The following is a 21,959-nucleotide window of genomic DNA, read 5'->3' as shown; positions in this document are numbered from 1 at the left end:
GCGACCTCTATGAACAGGGCGCATGCGCCCTCGGTCAACTTGCGTGGTGGTGGGGGCGGGCGTTTTCATCCGGTCATACAGCGCATGCTCCTACCTTAGCTGCCTCCTGCGCAGCCGTAACGTGGATTTCGGCGCTTGGGCGGGGTTGGTTGCTTTCTGCGTGTAGATCCCGGTAAGCGCTTCTGAGCGCAGGCGCGGAGTGTTTCCCTGGGTCACGTGAGGGGGAAACAGGTTGGGGGGGGCGGGAGGCGGAGTCCGGGGCGGGGGGGGCCGGTTTGTTGTGGTCGCCATTTTGCTGGTTGCATTACTGGGTAATCGGGGCCCTGGCTCGCCGCGTCTGCCGGATATCTTCAGCCAGTGGGCAGGACTGAGCTCGGGCTTCCCGAGCAGTTTGAGTTCCCTTGCCCGCGCCCTCAGGTAACGACGCGGCTACGGGCGGGGCAGCACGCGCTCTCGGGAGGGGGGTAGTACGGGACCCGCCCTGCCCGCGTCGCCGCGAGATTTAGCATGAGGCCGAGGGAGAAGAGGAGGGGGGTGGTGGGCAGGTGCAGGCCTTGCCTGGCTATTCTTAGTCGGATTCCTGGAAGGGGCCGAGCCCCGAGGTAGCAGTCTCGGGAGGGAGACTGGGAGGGGGTAGCCGGGCCTCGCTCCCGCTCTTTGTTTGGTCTCGGCTCCGCCGGCCGCATCCTCGTCGCCTAGCAACAGCTGTCCTGGGCTGTAATTGGTTGAGCTCTTGGCAGCAGTGGCCAATGGCAAGGTTGTTGCCATCGTAGGTGTGGACTGCCAAGCTCTGTCCGGCCCCGCCCGCCGGGGCTCCGCTGGCCCCGGCGGGCCTCCAGGGTGGGAGGCGGGACGCTGGGGTCCCCTGGGGCGGGTGGCTGACCGGGGCGGTGCTGGCGGGGCGAGGGTTAACCCGCCCCTCCCCCGTCCACCTGCTTTCCCCTTCCCCCGCGTGCCCTGGGCTGACCCTCGTCCCCTCCTCTCCCCGCCCTTGGCGGGGCGGCGGCTGCTGTTGTCACCCACCGAGCCGCCTGTCCCGCTTGTCCTCCCCGCCGCGGGGCTTGCCGGGCCGGCCGGGCCGGGACAGGCGGCCGATTTCTCACCACAGACACCGCCGCCATGCTGGCCGCTCGCCCACCCCACTGGGGGCCCCACCGCGCCCCAGCCCCCCGTGGGCGCGCCAGCCCCGACCCGGGTAGGGGGTGGGGGCTGGGAGAGAGGGTCCTGGTGTGGGAGGGCTCCGAGGAAGAGATTGTTTTGTGGGGGAGCTCCAAGAGAGAGGAGGGGTCGTGGAGTGGCAAGGCTTGGCATAGGGGAAGAGGATTGACATGGGAGAAGGCCCGTGGGGAGAGGATTTTGGTGTGATAGATGCTCTGGAAGGGGAGAACTCTGTGATATTTGGGGAATTTACCTATGGGGGCCTTCTAGGAATGGGCACAGTTGTGGATTGACCCTGGTGTAGAGGAGTGACTGGAGAAAGGGCCCTGACAGGAAAAAACGATTAGGGAGGGTGGGGGTAGGAGCCAGGGTAGGGGAGACAAGGACCATCCACTAAACCATGGGAAGGAATGCCTCCCCCTTGCTTCCATCAGAAGGAGTGGGCCTTGATTGGGGGTGGGCGGGGGCTTGGAGTAATGTGGGGAAGGGCCCTGATGTGGCATGGGGGAACTGGAATATGGTTTGGGAAATTACGGAGGGGTGGTCCCCAGTGGGAGGAAATGATAGGGAAGAGGTCTTAGCACCAAATGGGGAGGGTCCCCTGGGAAGGGTGTGGTGGGTGAGAATGCCATAGGGTTAGGACCCTGTTATGAAGGGGTCCTCAGATAACCTTGGTGTGATCAGGAGGTCCCTGAGGATCCTGGTGGTTTGGAGGGGGCCCAGAAGACTCTCATATGGTTTAGGGAGATCTTAGAGTTCTCTGGATTGGGGCACCAACTGGGAAGGGTAGATCTTGAAGTGGAGGGACCTTGCTGTGGTAATACGAGGTCATGACGTTAGGGAAGACTACAGGATGGTGGGATCTTGTGTGGGGAGGGCCATGAGTAGAAATGGGGAGAGGAGAGTGAACCCTACTCCCTGTACTGTCTGTGGTTTCTCTCTTCTTCTCTTCCTCCCCCGCAATTATTCGTGTCTTTCTGTCCTTTCCTGTCATGGCCCACATCCCTGCCTGGCTCCCAATCATTCCCTTTTCCATGTTCCTCTCTTTGTGCTGCCTACTTCATTTATTTGGTAATCATTCGTTGGGGACTCCGCTGTGCCCCACCTCTACCACTTCTCTCTGTCCCCTCTCTTCATTGCCACCTGCTGCTGTGTTGTACCCTTTTCTTCCTCACTCTGTGCCCTGCCTTCTCTGTGTTGTCCACCTCTTTCCCGCTTGGTACTGCCCAACACATCCCCTTGTTCCATGTTGTTCCCCCGCCTCCCGCCTGCTCTCAGGTCTCAGCGGCGGTGGCAGCCGAGGTGCAGGATGCGAGAAGGCGCCCCCCGGCCGGGCTCCCGCTCCAGGCCTCACTCCCCTGCGGCCCTCTGAGCCCACCATGGCCGTCCCACCGGGCCATGGTCCCTTCTCTGGCTTCCCGGGGCCCCAGGAGCACACGCAGGTACGCGTTCAGCTGGATCCTCACCTGCCTGGGGGTCGGGGGAGGCTGGGATAGAAGGATCTTGGGGCCGAAAAGATGGTGTGGTTGCCCAAGACAGTCTCCCAGGAGCATGAAGGGTGCCATGGGAGTGGAAGGTATAGAGGAGTTGCTGGTGGAGTCAGGGTTTGGAGAGCCTGGGTTCAAATCCTGGCACCACTGTTATATTACTTAGGTTCTCCACGTTTCAGTTTCCTGTTCTGTCAAATGGGGCCTATAATGATACCTACCTCACAGGGTTGTTGTGAGGATTAAACAAGTTAATGAAATGCAATTGGAAATGCTGAGGACAGTGTCTGGCACATAGTAAGCACTCAATAAATGTTCATTAAGGGGAAAAAAAGAAGTCCAGAGTGAAAGATCTGGAGGGATTGAAGGGAAGAAGGTTGAGCTGCAGGGTCCTGGAGCCAGCAAGGCCTGGGGGCGCAGGGTAAAGACCTTCAAGGGTAGACTGTTAAGGCTCTGAACTGTAGAGCTGGAAGCAGGATGGAGTAGGTGGTCTAGGGTGCTGGACCCAGATCCAAGATCCTTAGGATGAGAAAACTGGTCAAAGATGCACAGAGTGGGGGGTGAGGGTTAGGAAGGCCCCTAGGGATGAGGATGGAGCAAGATAGGGAGCTCCTCAACATGGGATACCCAAAATGGATGGTCTCAGGTGAAGGATTGGGAGGGTCAGAGCCCAGGTTTCCTATCCGATCTCTCCCACTGAGGTTTAGAAAAGAGTAAAGGTATGTGATGAAAGAAAGGGGTAAATAGTTCACTTCATTCACTCAGCAGATTTCTAATGAACACCCACTATGTGCCAGGCCTGCTCCAGGCACGGGAGATAAAGCAAGAGCAAGATAAAGTTTCTGCCCTTGGGGAGTTTCTGTTCTAGTGGGGTTGTCAGACAGTGACCAACTAAATAATGTGTGTGGAAATGATGCGCCAGCTGCCCACTGAGTTCTCCTCCTTGAGGTCAGAGGTTAAGGCCTGTCCTCAGTGCTCACCCGTCACCCCGCCTCCCCCAGGTATTGCCTGATGGGCGGCTACTGCCGCGGAGGCTGCCCCTGGCCTTCCGAGACGCGACCTCAGCCCCGCTGCGCAAGCTCTCCGTGGACCTCATCAAGACCTACAAGCACATCAATGAGGTGGGCAGGGGGTGAGGGACACCGGCTGGGTGCTGAGGGGTCCTGGCATCGGTCACTCATCAGTCCTCATCTCCCGGCCGGCCGGGCAGGTATACTATGCGAAGAAGAAGCGGCGGGCCCAGCAGGTGCCACCTCAGGACTCGAGCACCAAGAAGGAGAAAAAGGTCCTGAACCACGGTTATGACGATGACAACCATGACTACATCGTGCGCAGTGGCGAGCGCTGGCTGGAGCGCTATGAGATTGACTCACTCATTGGCAAAGGCTCCTTTGGCCAGGTGCGGGATGCCCCCCACCCGACCCTGATCCAGGGGTTAGGAGGTACGGGCACCCACTGATATTGACCCATACAGCCAGTGGTTCAGTGGCTTCAAGTTCCGTGCTGGGCCACTCACCCCAGTGCAATCACTTGGTTACCTGTGCCTCAGTTTCCTTTTCTGTAAAACAGTGCAAATAACAGGACTCTCCACATAAGGTTGTTGTGTTATCTCATATCCAGTGTTTACACTCGTGTCTGACTGTTGGTGAGCACTCAAATTGAGTTATTAGTGTTACTGATGGTGATATTGGTGGGTCTCCTTACTGGAGGGAGAAGAGTGGTGGTACCTGGCTCTGCCCTCCACGCCCCCGTTCCCTCACTTTGTGACATGCCTGTGGTCACAGGTGGTGAAAGCCTATGATCATCAGACCCAGGAGCTGGTGGCCATCAAGATCATCAAGAACAAAAAGGCCTTCCTGAACCAGGCCCAGATTGAGCTGCGGCTGCTGGAGCTGATGAACCAGCATGACACAGAGATGAAGTACTACATAGGTGAGGCCTGGGGCAGAGCTGCCTGGGGATGGGTCACCCTCGGTACAGGAAGGGGCTGGTGTCTTCAGGGCAGGGTTTGGTCTGTAATTCCCGGACATCAGTGATTTCTCCTGCCGCTTTAAGGATGTCTACCCTATTCACATGAGAATGCTGGTCAGAGTTTGTCCGGTGCTCACTGAGGGTCATGCTCTGTTGTGAGAACTTTACATAAAGTCACTCGTTTAACCCACACCGAAGCCCCATTATCATTGCCCACAGCTTGGAGATGAAAAAACAGAGGCACTTAGGTGCTGTCACTTGCAGAAGGTCACAGTGTTTGTACTCAGAAGAGCTATAATCTGACCAGGCAGTGGACTCCAGAGCCTTTACTCTTAACATCTATGCCAGTCTTTTTCCTCTTTACTGTACTGATTCCTCTTAGAAAAAGCAAGTGGATTTAAGGAATGCATTTCTTTTAAAAGGAAAATACACAACCTTACAGTAAATGGAAAGCAAGCATCCCTTGTCACAAAAATAAACAGAACTGAGACTAAAACAAGATTATAAAATTAAATGAGGAAGTGTAGGATGGTGTTAAAAACCCATCAGCACCAAATGGAAACTTTCTCTTTGGTTTAATCAGGAAGTTTGACAGAGACTTGAAAATTAACTTCCTGTGTGAATCAAGTTATAGACATATAAAAACATCCTGATTAGCAGCTGGTACCTGTGGGCGCACCACAGTTTGGCCTGTGCTCCAGAAGCAGAGACACAGATCTGGTTCCAGCCTCTCTTTATGAGCGTGGGCCCCAGGCTGCCGCTGGCCCTCCCTGAGCCTCAGTTTCTTCTCCCTCGGCCCATTTCCGTCCTCTTCCCGGCAGTGCACCTGAAGCGACACTTCATGTTCCGGAACCACCTGTGCCTGGTGTTCGAGCTGCTTTCCTACAACCTATACGACCTCCTGCGCAACACGCACTTCCGTGGCGTCTCGCTGAACCTGACGCGGAAGCTAGCGCAGCAGCTCTGCACGGCGCTGCTCTTCCTGGCCACGCCCGAGCTCAGCATCATTCACTGCGACCTCAAGCCCGAGAACATCCTGCTCTGCAACCCCAAGCGCAGCGCCATCAAAATCGTGGACTTCGGCAGCTCCTGCCAGCTTGGCCAGCGGGTGCGGCCCCGGGGTGGGGCCAGTGGTGTGGGTGTGGCCAGGCTGTGGGCGGGGCCAACTGGTGGCCTGGGGCCAAGGGGCGAGGCTAGGAGGGGATGGGATCGTTCCGTGCAGCTTGGAGTGGCTGATGCCTGAGGGATAGTGCTTGGGAAGGGGGTGTGTGCGGGTACGGAGGGTGGGGCTAGTGGGTGAAGGAGAGGGCTACAGGTATACTGCCGGAAGGAAAGGAGTGGAGCCTGGGAGAACAAGCCAGTTTTGAGGCTGCCAGATTGTAGGGTTGGAGAGGAGGAGTTGGGTGGCCTTGAGCCTGGCGTGGCAGTTTACAAAGTTTTGTTTACTCTGTGCTCTTAAAGCTGGGGATGGAAGGGGGTGGGGCTCTTCAGCTTTGCAGCTTCCTGTGAGCTGGCATTTAAGATGATGCTGGTAGTGGTTTGAAAAGTGTCCAGTTTGGGAGGGTGGGAAGGGCCTAGGTTTACAGACTCCCAGCCTCTGGTGACCAAGAGGGGCTCAGGATCAGGCCAGCAGAAATGGAGATCAGGATCAGATTAGGCCAGCAGAGTGACTCCTGGAAAGCTGGTGTTGATAACATCAGGGTTTGGAGACCCCCGTCCCCAGTTTTGGGGGCAGGAGACCTGTCCTTAGTCAGTCCTCCTAGCTGTGGGGGTGTCACTGGTGCGAGTTGGGGAGGCGGGACCTCTGACTATTGCCCTCTCTCCTCCCCCAGATCTACCAGTACATCCAGAGCCGTTTCTACCGTTCGCCCGAGGTGCTCCTGGGCACACCCTACGACTTGGCCATTGACATGTGGTCCCTGGGCTGCATCCTGGTGGAGATGCACACTGGAGAGCCCCTCTTCAGCGGCTCCAATGAGGTGTGCTCCTGAGGAGGGGGTGTGCTGGAGGGGGTGGAGGCCTGGCCGGCCTGATGATCCTGACTGCCTGCCTGCTCTCAGGTGGACCAGATGAACCGGATTGTGGAGGTGCTGGGCATCCCACCAGCCCCCATGCTGGACCAGGCACCCAAGGCTCGAAAGTACTTTGAGCGGCTGCCTGGGGGTGGCTGGACCCTGCGAAGGACAAAGGAACTCAGGAAGGTGCGGCCCCTGCCCCATGCCGCTCCTCCTACCCCGGTGGCCCCTCACTCTCACACTTGGGGCTCCCTGCTCCCTCTCTCCCTGCTTCCCCTCCCTTGTGTCTTTCCCTTCCTTCCTCTTCCCTCCACCCCATCTGTCCATTCCTTCCTCCCCCACCCCCCCCATCTCTCCTACTACCTACCCCACAACTCTTCTTAGCTCCTCTCTCTCCACTTTCTCTCCTGTGCCTCTGTTTCCCCGTGTGTGTCTCCCTGCCCCTCCTGCCCACTGACGGCCACTCTCTTGCCCCCCCTCCCACCTCCCCCTGCCAGGATTACCAGGGCCCCGGGACACGGCGGCTGCAGGAGGTGCTGGGCGTGCAGACGGGCGGGCCCGGGGGCCGGCGGGCGGGGGAGCCGGGCCACAGCCCCGCCGACTACCTCCGCTTCCAGGACCTGGTGCTGCGCATGCTGGAGTATGAGCCCGCCGCCCGCATCAGCCCACTGGGGGCTCTGCAGCACGGCTTCTTCCGCCGCACGGCTGATGAGGCCACCAACACGGGCCCGGCAGGCAGCAGTGCCTCCACCTCGCCCGCGCCCCTCGATACCTGCCCCTCTTCCAGCACCGCCAGCTCCATCTCCAGCTCTGGTGGGTGCTCAGTGCCAGATGGGGTAGAACAGGGGTCGGGGCAGCTCTGGTTTGGCCTGATCTGGGGGGGACCTTGTCACTGGGCCTTCACCTAGAGCTGTGAAACTGCATGATCCTCAACTCCAGAATGGGTGGGGTAGGCGAGCTCAGACTGGCCCTGATTTGGTCTCTGAAACTGAGCTTGGGTTCAGATCTCTAAAACTGGTTCTGACTCTTTGACACCCCAAACTGAACTCTGACCCCTGATCTCAAAATTGGGTCTGATCCTTCGACTGGGTGCTGGCCCCAAAGCCCAGACCTGGGCCTGGACCATGAACCAGACTCAGCCACCTGAAAACTCAGCCCTGCCTTTCCTCGCTTAAGGCCTCTCCTCTCTTCCCCTGGCACTTCCAGGAGGCTCCAGTGGCTCCTCCAGTGACAACCGGACCTACCGCTATAGCAACCGATATTGTGGGGGCCCTGGGCCCCCCGTCACTGACTGTGAGATGAACAGCCCCCAGGTAATGGGACCTTGGGGACTTTGGAAGTGGGTGGTGGAGTGTCTGGGGCTTCAGGACCTAGGTCTCCATCACCAACTGTTCCTTTGCTCCTTTAGGTCCTGCCCTCCCAGCCACTGCGCCCCTGGGCAGGGGGTGATGTGCCGCACAAGACACATCAGGCCCCTGCCTCTGCCTCATCACTGCCAGGGGCCGGGGCCCAGTTACCCCCTCAACCCCGATGCCTTGGCCGTCCCCCGTCACCAACCTCGCCACCACCCCCGGAGCTGATGGATGTGAGCCTGGTGGGCGGCCCTCCGGACTGCTCCCAGCCTCACCCAGCACCTGCCCCCCAGCACCCGGCTGCCTCAGCCCTCCGGACTCGGATGACAGGAGGTCGTCCACCCCTCCCACCCCCTGATGACCCTGCCACTCTGGGGCCGCACTTGGGCCTCTGTGGTATACCCCAGAGCACGGCAGCCAGCTCATGACCCTGCCCCCTCCCTGGGGCCCCTCCTGAAGCCATACCCCCCCCACCCAATCTGGGGGCCCTGGGCTCCCATCCTCATCTCTCCCCTTGACTGGAATTGCTGCTACCCAGCCGGGGTGGGTGAGGCCTGCACTGATTGGGGCCTGGGGCAGGGGTTCAAGGAGAGGGGTTTAGGCTCACCTCCCCACTAAGGACTGGACCCTTGGTCCCTTCTCTCCCCTTGTTTTCTATTTATTGTACCAAAGACAGTGGTGGTCCAGTGTGGGGAGGGGGAGATTCCCTCTCACCCCAGGGCCCTAGGAGGGGGTGGGGGCAGGTAGGGGGAGATGGCCTTGCTCCTCCTTGCTGTACCCCCCAGTAAAGAGCTTTCTCACATTCCCGCCTGAGCGTTTGCAGGCCCTCGGCTCCCCTCACCCAGCCCTCAGAGGCGTGGTGGGGAACGGTGTTTGGGGAAGGGGGGGGCGGTGCTGGAAGAGCTTTGTCGTGTGGGATGAGTCCCTGGTCCCTGGGGAGGTTACGGCTATTGATGCAGGCATGGGACTGCAGGAGGTCTGGGGCTGTGGAAATCTAGACACAAATCCTGGATAGGATGCTAGCCCACACTTGCTTTTTCTAGGGTAAACTGAGACCTTGAAAGGTAAAGGCCCAGCTCTGGCCTGTCTCTGGGAAACATCAGGTTCTGCCGTAATAAGCCAGGGCTTCTACAGAGTCTGCACAGGCATGGCTCATTTTGCCGGTCATCCGGTAGGTGCTGAGTGCATGTAGCAGGCCTTATTGGTGCCACTTGGGGAATGGCAGGCAGGCAGTGGGTACGGAATTTACCCCCCACACGTCTTGTCTCACTCTTCGGAACCATTGTGGAGCAAAGCATTTTAAGATTCTCAGGCAAAAAGAAAGTCCCGGGGTTCCAGGTAAGTGGGCCTGTTTCCATAGTAATTTGGAAACGTCTGTCTGTAACCGGCCAATCAAGAGCCGTCAGGTTCAAAGGGTATCGTCCCCCGCCACCGGGGCGCGGGGCTTCCTGGGAAATGGAGTTCTAGTTGGAAATTTCTTCTCCTCGTTTTCGTTGCTGAACTACAAAGCCCAGAATTCTTTTCGCTCACGTGTTTAGGGGCGGGTTCTCAGGTAGCCAATGGGCAGTCAGAAGCAGCCGGGGCCCGGATGCTTAAGGCGGGCTGTAGAGGAGGAGAAGGCCGTGATTGGGTGGCTTTGGCCAGACTCTGCGGGAGTATTGAGTTCTCCAAGTCTTGCGGAACGTGGGTGACTGCGCTGTGCCGGGAGAGCGTGCAGGTTAGGCGTTCATCGTTACCGAGCAGGAGGTAAGCGCGGAAGCCCGAAGCGGCCCCACCACGTGGGGCGTCACTAGCCTCTGTGTTGGGCCCGGCTCGCGGGAAGCCCTAGTCAGTAAGAGAGACGGGCAAAGGCCCCGTTACGGGCCTGCGTGTGTTCGCTAACGGAGGCAGCGTGAAACGCGGAGAGAACCCAGGCCCGGCGCCGGTAGGGAAACCTTGCCGGGGGAGAAGGTGCTGTCTGAGCTGAGACCTGAAGACGGAGGGACGTTTGGGGATGGCGGTGGTGTGGTGGAATGGCTTGTGCAAAGGCAACGATGAGAAATAGCCTGGTGTGTTAATGACCTGCAGGTGGTTGGTGTTGGTGGAAATCTTACTGAAAGTGCTGTGTGAATTAGATCGTGGAAGATTTTGTTGGCTCTTTAAGGAGTTTGGACTTTGTCCTGAGGGCAGTGAGGAGCCACGGAGGGTTTTCTAGAAGGGAAGGGGCCCAATTTGCTGCCAGCTGGGAATAGATTGACGGGGAAAAGACTAGGGTCTGGGAGCCCAGGATGGCAGCTGTGGTATCCTAGGCAGGAGATGTCGGGGATGGAGCAGGGCAGGGGCCTTGGATGGGAGGGGAGGATGAGTGTCGGTGGGGGAGACTTCCAGAAGGCTGAGTTCACAGGCTGTGTGGGAGAGGGAGGCGAAGACGGGCGCGAAAGGAATCTCTCCAGCACTGTGGGACGGTGCCTGACATACCAAAAATGATTATAAAACTTTTTTTGAATGAACGGTCATAGGAAGCAGGTACTACTATGATCTCCCTTTTGCAAATAAGATTACTAATGGTAGAGGAAATTAAGTAACTTGCCCAGGATCACATGGCTAGGAAGTGGAGGGCTCAGGATTTGTGTGTGAACTATTGACTTAGCAAGGTGCAGGATGAACCTCAAGACATCAGCAGGAGTCAAATCATGTGGGTCCTGTGAGGAATTTGTGATGAGCATGGAAATATATATTCCCAATTTCTATTTCTAGCCCAGAACCCCTCTCCTGGCCTGTTGACTGACTGCCAACATGATAATCTCCTCCTGGATATGTAGAGATACTGAGAGTAATCTTTGCGAAATTGAACTCCTGGTTTTTTCCCAAAAACGTGTACCTCCCACATTCTCACTAAATGCCACCTCCATTCTTGTAGTCCTTCAGACCAAAAGCTTGGGAGTTGTCCTTGGTTCCCCTCTTTGTCTTTTATCCATGTCTGGTCCATCAGCAAATACCTTAAAAGTATATTCAGAATCGGACCATTTCTTCCCACCTCCACTCCTGTCACCCTGGCCCTGTCCACCCTTATCTCCTGCCTAGACCTCAGTGGTCTATTTGCTCCCCACTGTCTGTTTCTCACATGCAGCCAAAGGGACACTGTGGACACCTGGGTCTGGTCACATCCCTCCCCTGCTCGGTACCCTGTGGCTCCATCTCACAGAAAGTAAATGCCACGTTCCTCTCCATGGCCCGCAAGGCCCTGCATTATCTGTCCCTGTTGCCTGTCTGATATCATCTACTCCCTTCTTGTTCCCTCTGTTCCAGCCACACTGGCCTCAGGGCCTCTGCACTTGCTGTTCTCTTTATGTTGAACATTCTTCTCCCGAATAGTCAAGGCTCACCACCATCTCCTTTAGGTCTTTACTCAGATGTTACTTTCTCCTTGAGATCTTTCCTGACCACCCTTCTAGAATGGTGCCACAAATATTTGTATCTGGGCTTCCCTGGTGGCGCAGTGGTTAAGAATCCACCTGCCAATGCAGGGGACACGGGTTCGAGCCCTGGTCCGGGAAGATCCCACATGCTGCGGAGCAGCTAAGCCCGTTCGCCACAACTAGAGGCCCGCGCGCCTAGAGCCTGTGCCCTGAAACAAGAAAAGCCAATGCAGTGAGAAGCCAGCGCACCACAAGAGCAGCCCCTGCTCGCTGCAACTAGAGAAAGCCCGCACACAGCAACAAAGATCCAACGCAGCCAAAAATAAATTTATTTAAAAAAATTCATATCTGTCTTCCCTTTAACTTTTTCCTTAGCATTAATCATATCACTGCTTAACACGGTGCATAATTTATTTATCTTGTTTATTGTCTGTCTCCCCCCCCACCCCCGTAGTAGATCATGAGCTTCATGAGGGCAGGAGCTTGTGTCTACTCCATGCTTTATGTCTAACACCTAGAAGAGCTCTTGACATGTAGTACAGGCTCAATAACTATTTACTGAATGAATGGATGGATGATTTCAGTAGTACAGTTCCTGATCCTAGCATTCTAGGGACTCTGTTGATCCCCTATGCACAGAACCTTAAGGGGCTGCCTTAACGTTTTCTGAGGTCTCAGACATTCAACAAACATTTCATCTTGCCTCTGCTTTGTGCTCAGGATTGAGGATACAGCAGAGAACAAAGCAGTTTCCCGGTCCCCAGAGAGCTCACAGTCTCCGGTGTGGAGGTTCAGATTGTCAACTTCTCACGCAAATATGAAATTACAAAGAAAGGTAGAGTGTCATAAGAGCACTTGACAGAAAGTCTAATCTGGACTCTAGGAAGTGAGGTTTGAGGTGATGGGGTAGGCATTAACTCTGTTAAGAGGTAAGTGTGTGTGTGGTGCTGGGAACCTAGAAGCTGAGGGGGAGCAAGAGGCCAGACCATGTGGATCCTGTAAGGAGTTTGTGTCCTTACCCCCACGTGCAGTGGGAAGTTGTAGAAGAATTTTTTTTTTTTTTTTTGGCCTCTCCACGCAGCTTCCTGGAATTCCCAGGGAAGTTGTAGAAGAATTTTAAACAGTGGAAGCAGGCACAGTCAGCTATGAGTGTTAAAAACTCCCTCAGGCTGTTGTATGGGGAATTGGCTATTGTGTGGAGATTGAGGCTGTTACCATGAGATTAAAATGGCTGCTATTAAAGGCGGCCACGTGTTCTTTCCTGTTTCTCCCTTGAAGAGGTGGAGTCTCCTCCCTTTTTATCTGGGCTGGTCTGTGGGTTGTTTTGACCCACAGAATGCAATAGAAGTGATGCTCTACTGGTTGGGAGGCCTGGGCCTTAAGAGGCCTGGCAGCTGTGCTTTTTTACTCTCTTGGAGCCCTGGGCTACCGCAGAAAGAAGTCCAGCTCCCCCAGGGGAGAGAGACGTGGAAAGAGAGAGGCCCAGTCATCCCCCAGCTCTTCCACCGTTTTAGCCGATGTGCTAAATCACACATGAGTGATGCCATCTTAGATAGTCTAGCCCAGCTCCCAGCTGACACCATGTGGCGTTGAGACGAGCCATCCTGAGCCAGAGCCTCGTCCAAACTACAGAATCAGAAGCAAATAAGTGGTTGCTATTTTAAGCCACTGTGTTTTGAGGATGACTTGTTACCCAGCAATAGCTAACTGAAACAAACAAATGTTTTTTGACATCTTACCATCTTATGTATTAGCTCATTTAATCCTCATTAGTCATTCTATGTGGTAATATTATTATTGCCTTTATATGTATGAGGGAACCAGGGCACAGAGAAGTTAGTGGAGTGCTAGCAAGATACCTGACACATAGTAAGTGCTGAGCATGTGACAGCTGTTAGCAGCAGCACGTTCACCAGCCTTAAATTTTCCATAATTCTTAAAGAAGTGATAGTAAAAGGAATTAGAGCGTTATTAACCTAGTTACTAGTGGTGTGATTTTAAATAAGTGACTTCACCTTTCTGAGGTTCCATTTCTTCACTGTAAAATGGAAATTATAATACTCTTCATCTCAGAGGACTATTGTGAGGAGCACAGGGTCTGACGGGGGGCAAACATCTAATATACAGCAGGGATGCTAATTACTACAAAGCATGCATCCAAGTGTGTTGTCGCCACAAGGATGAAGCTATTTTCTTGGAAGGCCTAGTGGAGAAACAGAAAGGCATCAGGTCCTTGGTGATGTTGTCAAGTGCTGGATCAGGCTTCACCTGAAATGAGTTACTTCAGAACTTTCTTATTAGGGAATCCAATAAATCTTTTTTTTTTTTAATCATTTAAGCCCAGTTGAATTGGGCTTTCTGTTACTTGGAACCAACATCCTGATTCCTGGGTTCTGTTATTTGTTGATTCATCAGATATGGAATACTGTTTAAAGTACTGTTTTAGGTGCTGGTATTATAATGGTGAACAAGACCCTCAAAAGCCCTGTCCTTGTGGAACTTACGTTCTAGTGGGGAAGGTAGATGATTTTTTTTTTAAATAAATTTATTTTATTTTATTTTATTTATTTATTTATTGGTACACGGGCCTCTCACTGTTGTGGCCTCTCCCGTTGCGGAGCACAGGCTCCAGATGCTCAGGCTCAGCGGCCATGGCTCACGGGCCCAGCCGCTCCGCGGTATGTGGGATCTTCCCAGACCGGGGCACGAACCCGTGTCCCCTGCATCAGCAGGCGGACTCTCAACCACTGCGCCACCAGGGAAGCCCTATTTTATTTTTGTATGCGTTGGGTGTTCGTTGCTGTGTGCGGGCTTGCTCTCGTTGCAGCGAGCAGGGGCTACTCTTCATTGCGGTGCGCAGGGTTCTCATTGCAGTGGCTTCTCTTGTTGTAGAGCACGGGCTCTAGGTGCTCAGGCTTCAGTAGTTGTGGCTCGTGGGCTCAGTAGTTGTGGCTCGTGGGCTCCAGAGTGCAGGCTCAGTAGTTGTGGCTCGCGGGCTTGGTTGCTCCGCGGCATGTGGGATCTTCCCAGACCAGGGCTCGAACCCGTGTCCCGTGCATTGGCAGGCAGATTCTTAACCACTGCGCCACCAGGGAAGCCCCAAAGGTAGATGATTTTTAAAGATTAATATTAGTGATATGAGCTATGAAGGCTGAGGGTAGGGATAGAGAGTGACAAGAGCTGCTGTTTTAGGTGGAGGGGTTCGATAAGATATCCTTGAGGAAATGTTATTGGAGGAGGAACCTGACAAAAAAGGAGGAAGCCAGCTATGCACCTGTTTTGGGAAGAAGGACATTCCAACTGGAAAAAACAGCAAGTTCAAAGGCCCTGAGGTGTGCTCGGTGTGTGGGAGGAGCAGAAAGGAGTGAACTGGACCAGACTGAGCCCGTTGAGCAGGAAGGAGATGAGGGCAAGGGGGCATGCAGGGCTGGATGGGCCTTGGGAAGGGCTTGAATTTGATTGCCAGTGAGATGGGAAGCAGTTGGAGCATCCTGAGCTGAAGAGTGATGTGATCTCACGTCCTAATGGGATTCCTCTGGCTGCCACGTGGGCACCAAGGTGGACGCAGGGCTCCAGCGAGGAGGCTGCTGCACTAGTGCAGCTGAGAGACGATGGTGGCTTGGCCGGCGTGGTAGCAGTGGAAGTGGGCAGATGTGGTTGGTCTGGGGGTGTAATTTGAAGGAAGGAGTGGGCAGGACTTAGGTGTGGGGGGAGAAAGGGGAGTCAACGACTGTAAGATTTTTAGCCTGAGCTGTGGGGCGGGGGCTGAGGGAGCCTGTGGACATGGTAAGCGTCCCAGCGGGATGAGCATCACCACGATACAGGAGTCTGGCATCCAGGGGCAAGTTCTGGGCTGGAGATACAAACTTGGGAGCCGTTGGCATTTTCATGGTAGTGAGGCCCAGGATGAGATCATTAAGGAAGGGAGCATGGATGGAACTGAGGTCTGGGCGTGGGAACAGCGAGCTCTGTGAGGAGGTTACTGCAGTCGTCTAGGCGAGAGATGACAGTGGCCCGGACCAGGGCATAGGCAGGCGTGAGCGGTCGTCTGGATGCATTTTGAAGGCAGAACCCACAAGGATTGGTTGCGGGTGATGACAAAGAAATGGACCAGGGCCTCCTGAGAACAGAATAGAGTCAGAACGTGGGGCAGCGACTCTGCTTCCCTCCTTCCCCAGGCCCTGTGGTCTCTGCTGCTCTTTGCGTCTGCTGCTTCCTCTGTTTGCAGGCAGCTGCGGTGCCCCACAGCCCTTCTGTCCCCATTCCAAATTCCCCCAGACAGAACTCGGATTGCTGGCGTCCAGCATCCAATCTTGCTCAACCCGCTGTAGCTGGAGGATTCCTACAGTGATGTCTGTCTGCTGGGAAGGGCTGTGGACTGGGCGGTCACCTCACACATTCACACAGTATCCCTGATAGTTGGTGTATTATGGGCAGGCGTTGGGCGTGATTTGACCCTGTTTTGGTAGGTGGGTGGGACAGACCATTTACATAGCCTTAGACTCGTCCTGGGTTGGGTGATGGGGCAGGGGAAACCAGGAAGGTGGGGTCCGGCAGGCTCTGGCTCAGAAGGGTTAGGGTCGGCTTGGGAAGGTGGTGGGGATCCAGCACAGCTTCTGCCACCTGTGGGTGCTCCCACAGTAAGGGACACACAGTGATGACTGAAACAGCCTCCATGCTGCCCTCACAGAGCACACACCGCGGGGCGACAACCCCTTACCAGATGGGGTCAGGGCGGGAAGGGGGAGCCCAGAGGAAGCACCTGACCTAGTTGAAGGTATCAGGGAGGACTTCCTGGCGTAGAGACCCCATGAGATGAGACCTGAAGAGTCAGATGAAGGGAGTTAGTTAGGGACTCTGCTGGTGACTGCTTGTAGCCCAGTTAGTAGATACTTAAAAATTTTTTTTTATATAACTTTAGATTTACAGAAAAGTTGCAAAGATTGTACAGAGACCTCCCATATACCTTACACTCAGCGTCCTCTAATGTTAGCATCTTACTTAATTGCAGTACCTTTGTCAAAACTAAGAAATGAATGTTGACTAGTATCCTACTACTGAAACTCCCGACTTTGTTCATATTCCGCCCATTTTCCCACTAATGTTCTTTTTCTGTTCCAGGATGCAATCCAGGGTACCCTGTTGCGTTTATTCATCCTGTCTCCTTGGTCTCCTCCAATCTGTGACAGTTTCTCAGTCTTTGTTTTCCTTGACCTTGACAGTTTTGAGGAGCACCGGTCAGGTATTTTGTAGAATGTCCCTCAGTCTGGGATTGTCTAATGTTTTTCTCATGGTTAGACCGGGATTGTACGTTTGGGGAAGAATATCACTCAGGTGATGGTAACCCGGATCACTTCGTTACAGCCGTGTCCGCCAGGTTTCTCAGCTGTAACCTGACAGGTTTTCCCTTCCCTTACGCTGTTTAGAAGCAGGTCACAAAATCCAGCCCGTAAGCTCCAGTTCCTGGAGGGAAAATATGAAAGAATTTGTGTTCATATTGTCAGAACCACTACAGTAACTGATAAACACGGGAAGAACCTTTGAGGCTGTGCAAATGTCCTATTTCTCCTCAAAGTTCCACCCACTAATTTTAGCATTCATCTGTGGACCGTGCCTGCAGAAATCATTACTGTGGTGTGTTCTAATGACACTTTTCTATTTTCCTCATTTCTCCTACATTAATTACTGGGAATTCTTCTGTAGGAAGGTTTGTTCCTTCTACCCCATTTATTTTATTTGTACAATCATTAATTTATATCAGTATGGACTCATGGGTATTTATTTTATTCTTTGGGTATAACCCAATACTATCATAATTAACTTTTTCACTCAAATTGTTCAGTTTTGGCCCTAGGGACTCTTTGAGTTTGGCTCTGTATTCTTTATTCTTTTTTTTCCTTGAGCACTTCCTTACATTTTGGCACTGTGAGATGCTCCAGGCTTACGTTGCCTTTTCCTTGCCCCAGCCCTAGAATCTGCCCCTTTCCAGGGAGCCCTGGTTCCTTTGATAGAGAATGGTATGAGACACCAAGGTCTGGACACTGAGTGTGGTCATTGCTGCTGAGGTTTCCTATTTCTAGTCCCTCTCAGCTGACAGAGCTGGGGAAAATGTATGTGTACAAACCCATGTATACACACGTCTATACTTCTGTGTGTGTGTGTGTATGTATAGATATAGATATCTGTGTATAAAAATATACCTCAGTCCATACTGCTATCTCTGACTAATCCAGCTCTAGAGGGTTCGTTCTCACCTTCCCCCCTCGTTTTCTTTGTTAACTTCTTTCTCTGGCAATGAGGAACCTGGCTCAGTGGGCACTTTTTGGTGTTCATCTTATGGGCCATCTTGGCGAGAATTGGCAGTGTTGGCCATTCCCACCTTCCGTAAGGATACTCTTTCCTGGGTTTCTGTGACAATCCTGTCCCCTGGTTTTTCTCCTGTGTCTTGCTTCTTTGCAAGAAGTTCTGTTTTCGCCGACCTCTTAACTCTGGTGGGCTCTTCTCCCCTTCCAGCCCGGGCCATCTTACCCTCTTCTGTGGTCTGTTTCCTGTCTCTGTGCTGATGATGTCCACTCTCTGCCCTTAGCCCCACCTCCTCCCTGGGCCCCAGACCTCAGGGTCCTGAGGCCTCAAGAAGCCCTCTCTCCCCACCCTGCCCTCAGGCCGGATGACCCCTGAGCCCCTAATACTCACCGTGTCCCACATTGCAAACCTGCTCCTCCTCTTGGTCCCTATATTAGGGGTGGTTCCTCCACACCCCAGGCTCCCAGAGAGAGCCCGGGGCTGCATCCTTGATGCCTCCCTCCCCATCCCCACCCTGCAGCCCAACCCATCATCCTCCAGAGCTTGACCACTAGGACTCCTGGACGCTTCTCCCACCTGCCCCTTCTCACCTTTCATGGCCCTGCCTTGGTCTAACCCTGTCCTCTCCCACCTTGTCTCTGCCTGGCCTCCCATCTCACTGTTTAACCCCCCTCCCACTTGACAGCTGAGGGATTTTTGTGAAAGAGAACTGATCATGCCTTCCTGCTTGAAGCCTTTCCATGTTTCTCCAGAGTCCTTAGGACCCAGTCCTAACTCCTTAGACTGGTGCTGAAGACTTGGTGTGATCTGGTCTCTGACTGTCGCTCAGCCTGTCTCCCTGACCACCTGAGCTGCAGACACACTGAACTTCCTCTCTTCCCTTGAGCATGGCCGGTGTTCTCACCTGGGCCTCGGCACGGACCCCCTCTTGGCCCCAGCAACCTTCAGCCCAGCCATTGCTGCCCAATCCACACACCTCCCACTTTCTTCCCACTCATATTACCTTGAAACACTCCCAGACATCATCTGGAAAGATGATGAACAAGATGTAACCAGTGGTCATTTCTGAGTGTTGGAAGTAGGGGAGTTGCAAAATTTTTTTGCAACAAACACGTTTTCGCTGACTACTAACATAACACAGCAAGAGCTGTTGTGGGAGCGAGAGTTAACTAAACCAGAAAAAGGTCACATGCTGTTTGAGCCTAAGAGGAAGAGACCTCTCAATCATTTGTGTTACCTGCAGAAGCCGGCCAGGCAGGAGAGAACAGAGGTGTGTTTCCCAAGCACACTGTACAGTCACCCCAGACTGGACTTCGGAGGAGTGCCTGTAAGATTCCTTTCGAAATCACATCAACTTAGGGAACTTTCTACCGTCAGTGTTCACAGCTATCATTATAGACAGGACTTATGTCATTTAGACGGTGTTTGACAAGCATTTGGAACAACTGACTTGTAGAAAAGGACTTTGTACGTCTAAAGGAAGGTTACTAAAGTACGTTGGTGTTGGGAGAATTCTTGTCTTATCCTCCGATATCAGTGAATTCTGTGTAAAGGAACTATGGGTGCATCTGCTTTGAGACCTTTTGCGGCTTCACATCTGGCTGGCACGTGCTGCCCACGCTGACATGGCGCTGCTTCATGCCAGGCACCAGTGTACACCCTTTGCATGTATGAACTCAGTAATAACCTCACATGGCCCTTAGGAGGCAGCTGCTGTCATTATCCCATTTTTCAGTGAGGCGTTTAGAGTTTAACTCAGTTGCTTCAGGTTCCAGAGCTAGTAAGTGGCAGGACTGGGATTTGAACCCAGGAATACCGTTGGTTCTGTTTGTGCCTTCAACCCCCTTCCTCCTGGACCTGGACTCCATTCTTAAAGGAGAAGCTCAGGTTCCTTCTTTTGTTGTTGTTTTTTGTTTTTTGGCCTCGCGGCATGGCTAACAAGATCTTAGTTCCCTGATCAGGGATTGAACCCCGGGCCCTCCGCCGTGAAAGCCCGCAGTCCTAACCACTAGACCTCCAGGGAGGTCCCTGAGATGTTCACAGTTCTGAATACTGCAATTTCTTCTGTTCGGAAGAGGTTAAATGACTTTCTTTTCTAGTTGCCAAAAATCTGTTTTCAACATCCCCAATTACTTGCAAAGAGAAACACTTTTAACTTTTTCTTTTTAAGGGAAAATTTCAAACATGCACAAAAGCAGAGAGAAAAGTCTAATGAACACCCATCACCCAGCTTCAGCAGTTAACCAGCATGCGGCCATTCTTGTTCCATCCATATTCTGCACCTTTTCCTCCCCTGCTCAGTTAATTTTAAAGCAAATCCAGGTATGTTTTATTAAAAGACATTGCCTTGGGCTTCCCTGGTGGCGCAGTGATTGAGAGTCCGCCTGCCGATGCAGGGGACGCGGGTTCGTGCCGCGGTCCGGGAAGATCCCACATGCCATGGCCGCTGAGCCTGTGCGTCCGGAGCCTGTGCTCCGCAACGGGAGAGGCCACAGCAGTGAGAGGCCCGCGTACCGCAAAATAAATAAATAGAATAAAAGACCTTGCCTTTAAAGAAAAGGGGACCCACAGTTCCCTGCCCCAAGTCCTCCCCCTTCTGGCAAACTGTGCACCTTCCTGACTCTCTCTTCCCTCTCCCCTCATTTTCCAAATGCAGACACACCTGTGCGGGATGTGACACTATCGCTGGCTCCGTCCCTGGCTCTCCCATTTCCTGAAACCCTACCCGCGCCGGGCATTTTTCCACGTTGCCCTGAAGCCTGAAAACGGCCCTCCTAGTGACTGTGGATGGCTGGTGCTGCCTGGCAGGCCCATCCCCTTCAGAGGGACATTTAATCTACGTGTGGCTTTCTGCCGTGATAGTGGCCTCTTCCTTATTTGGGTTATTTTCTGGATGCCCCCTCCACTCAAGCCAGGTCAGGCCTCCTGTAACACCCCTTGCACTCTGTAACTTCAAGCACATTATGTTTAACATAGTCGAAATGAAACAGGGATTTGGGTACTTATCTGTTAATTGCCTGGGAGCTCCACGACTCAGGTCTGTCTTGGAGACCTGAGCATCACCCAGCACAGGGCCTGGCACACAGTAGGCGCTCAGTAACAGGAATGAATGAATGATTGCCAAGGTCAATATCTGGGCGTTTATCAGGAGGGCAATAGGAAGCCACAGAAGTGTTTTAGGCAGAACTGGACCCATTTTTCTCAAACTAATGTGCATATAAATCCCGTGAGATCTTGTTAAAATGCAGATTCTGAGTCAGTGGGTCTGGGGAGGGGCCTGAGGTTCTGCATTCCTAACAAGCGCCCAAATGATGCCAATGCTTTGAGTCACAAGGCTCTTGCTGTGCTGTTCAGTAAGGCAGCCACCAGCCACGTGTGGCTGTTGAGGATTTGAACTGTGGCTGGTGTGACCTGCTGTGTGTTCTAAGTGTAAAATACCAGCCAGATTTCAAAGACTTTAGCACAAGAAAGAGAAGTAAAATATCTCGTTAATAGTTTTTATATTGATCTCATGTTAACATGGTAATATTTTGGATCTATCAGGTTAAATAAAATGTTATTAAAATTCATTTTACCTGGTTTTGGTTTTTAATGTGGCTACTAGAAAATTTTAAATTACATCTGTGGTTCTCATTATGTTTCTCCTCTTTCTCACCTCTAACATTTGTACATGCTTTTCCCTCGTTTTGAAGCACCCCCCCCTTCTCCCTACCTCCTCTTCACAACTAATCACACACATCTTTCAGGTCTCAAGATGTCTCCTCCTCCAGGAAGCCCCCTTGATCCCCCAGGGTGGGTCAGGTATCCGTTTTGGGCTTCTGCTCTCTGGGTTTCCCCCATCCCAGCCCTGACCATCTGTGATGTCAGCGTCTAAACGTCTGTCTCCCGGAGATTGGAGACAGGATGGCGGAGGAGAAGGACTTGAGCTCACGAAAACATCAAATCACAACTAACTGCTGAACAACCATCAACAAAAAAAGACTGGAACCTACCAGCAAAGATATTCTACGTCCAAAGACAAAGAAGAAGCCACAAGGAGACAGTAGGAGGGACACTTTCACGATATAAATGTCTGTCTCCCTCTTTAGAAAGATAAATCCATGAGGATGGGGACAAAGTCTCTTCTGGTCACCACTTTTATCTCCAGAACCTGGCACAGAGTCAGTAATATCCATTAACTGAATTAAGAAATGACAAGATGTGGGTCGTGCGCACCTGTAACTCTTGAACTGGACCATGAAGCCCGCTTCCGAGGTCTTGTTTAATGTGCCCTGA

The 21,959-nt window shown here is 53.3% G+C and overlaps 2 protein-coding genes across 11 annotated transcripts in view; both read left to right on the top strand.

Annotated features, from left to right (window-relative positions):
• Positions 1–270: 270 nt before the first annotated feature.
• On the top strand, positions 271–21,253 carry DYRK1B (dual specificity tyrosine phosphorylation regulated kinase 1B). Of its 10 annotated transcripts, none has more exons than XM_033845344.2 (11): positions 271–417; positions 2,437–2,600; positions 3,647–3,766; positions 3,856–4,044; positions 4,430–4,577; positions 5,438–5,724; positions 6,449–6,595; positions 6,677–6,817; positions 7,129–7,444; positions 7,838–7,944; positions 8,040–8,785. In XM_033845344.2, the coding sequence occupies exons 2-11, from the start codon at positions 2,538–2,540 to the stop codon at positions 8,409–8,411; spliced, it is 1,890 nt and encodes a 629-aa protein (XP_033701235.1). In that variant the 5' UTR covers positions 271–417; positions 2,437–2,537; the 3' UTR covers positions 8,412–8,785. The 10 variants fall into 10 exon arrangements, 4 of the variants coding, with proteins under 4 accessions (XP_033701235.1, XP_033701234.1, XP_033701232.1 ...); XM_033845343.2 differs by lacking the exon at positions 271–417 and adding an exon at positions 424–1,195; XR_004523392.2 differs by lacking the exon at positions 271–417 and adding an exon at positions 20,341–21,253 and having other exon boundaries at positions 1,202–2,600; positions 8,040–9,729.
• The window catches only part of LOC101336440 (galectin-10-like), a 100,956-nt gene continuing 88,632 nt past the window's right edge, over positions 9,636–21,959 (top strand). Inside the window, exon 1 of the mRNA XM_019941024.3 lies at positions 9,636–9,729. The gene's annotated coding sequence lies outside the window, so the exon portion shown is untranslated. The remainder of the gene's footprint in view (positions 9,730–21,959) is intronic.

This window comes from Tursiops truncatus, chromosome 19 (genome assembly GCF_011762595.2).
Source record: "Tursiops truncatus isolate mTurTru1 chromosome 19, mTurTru1.mat.Y, whole genome shotgun sequence".
In the NCBI taxonomy this organism is placed as follows: domain Eukaryota; kingdom Metazoa; phylum Chordata; class Mammalia; order Artiodactyla; family Delphinidae; genus Tursiops; species Tursiops truncatus.
The sequence above is the reverse complement of the archived record's forward strand: the minus strand, read 5'-3'. Positions and strand labels throughout refer to the sequence as shown.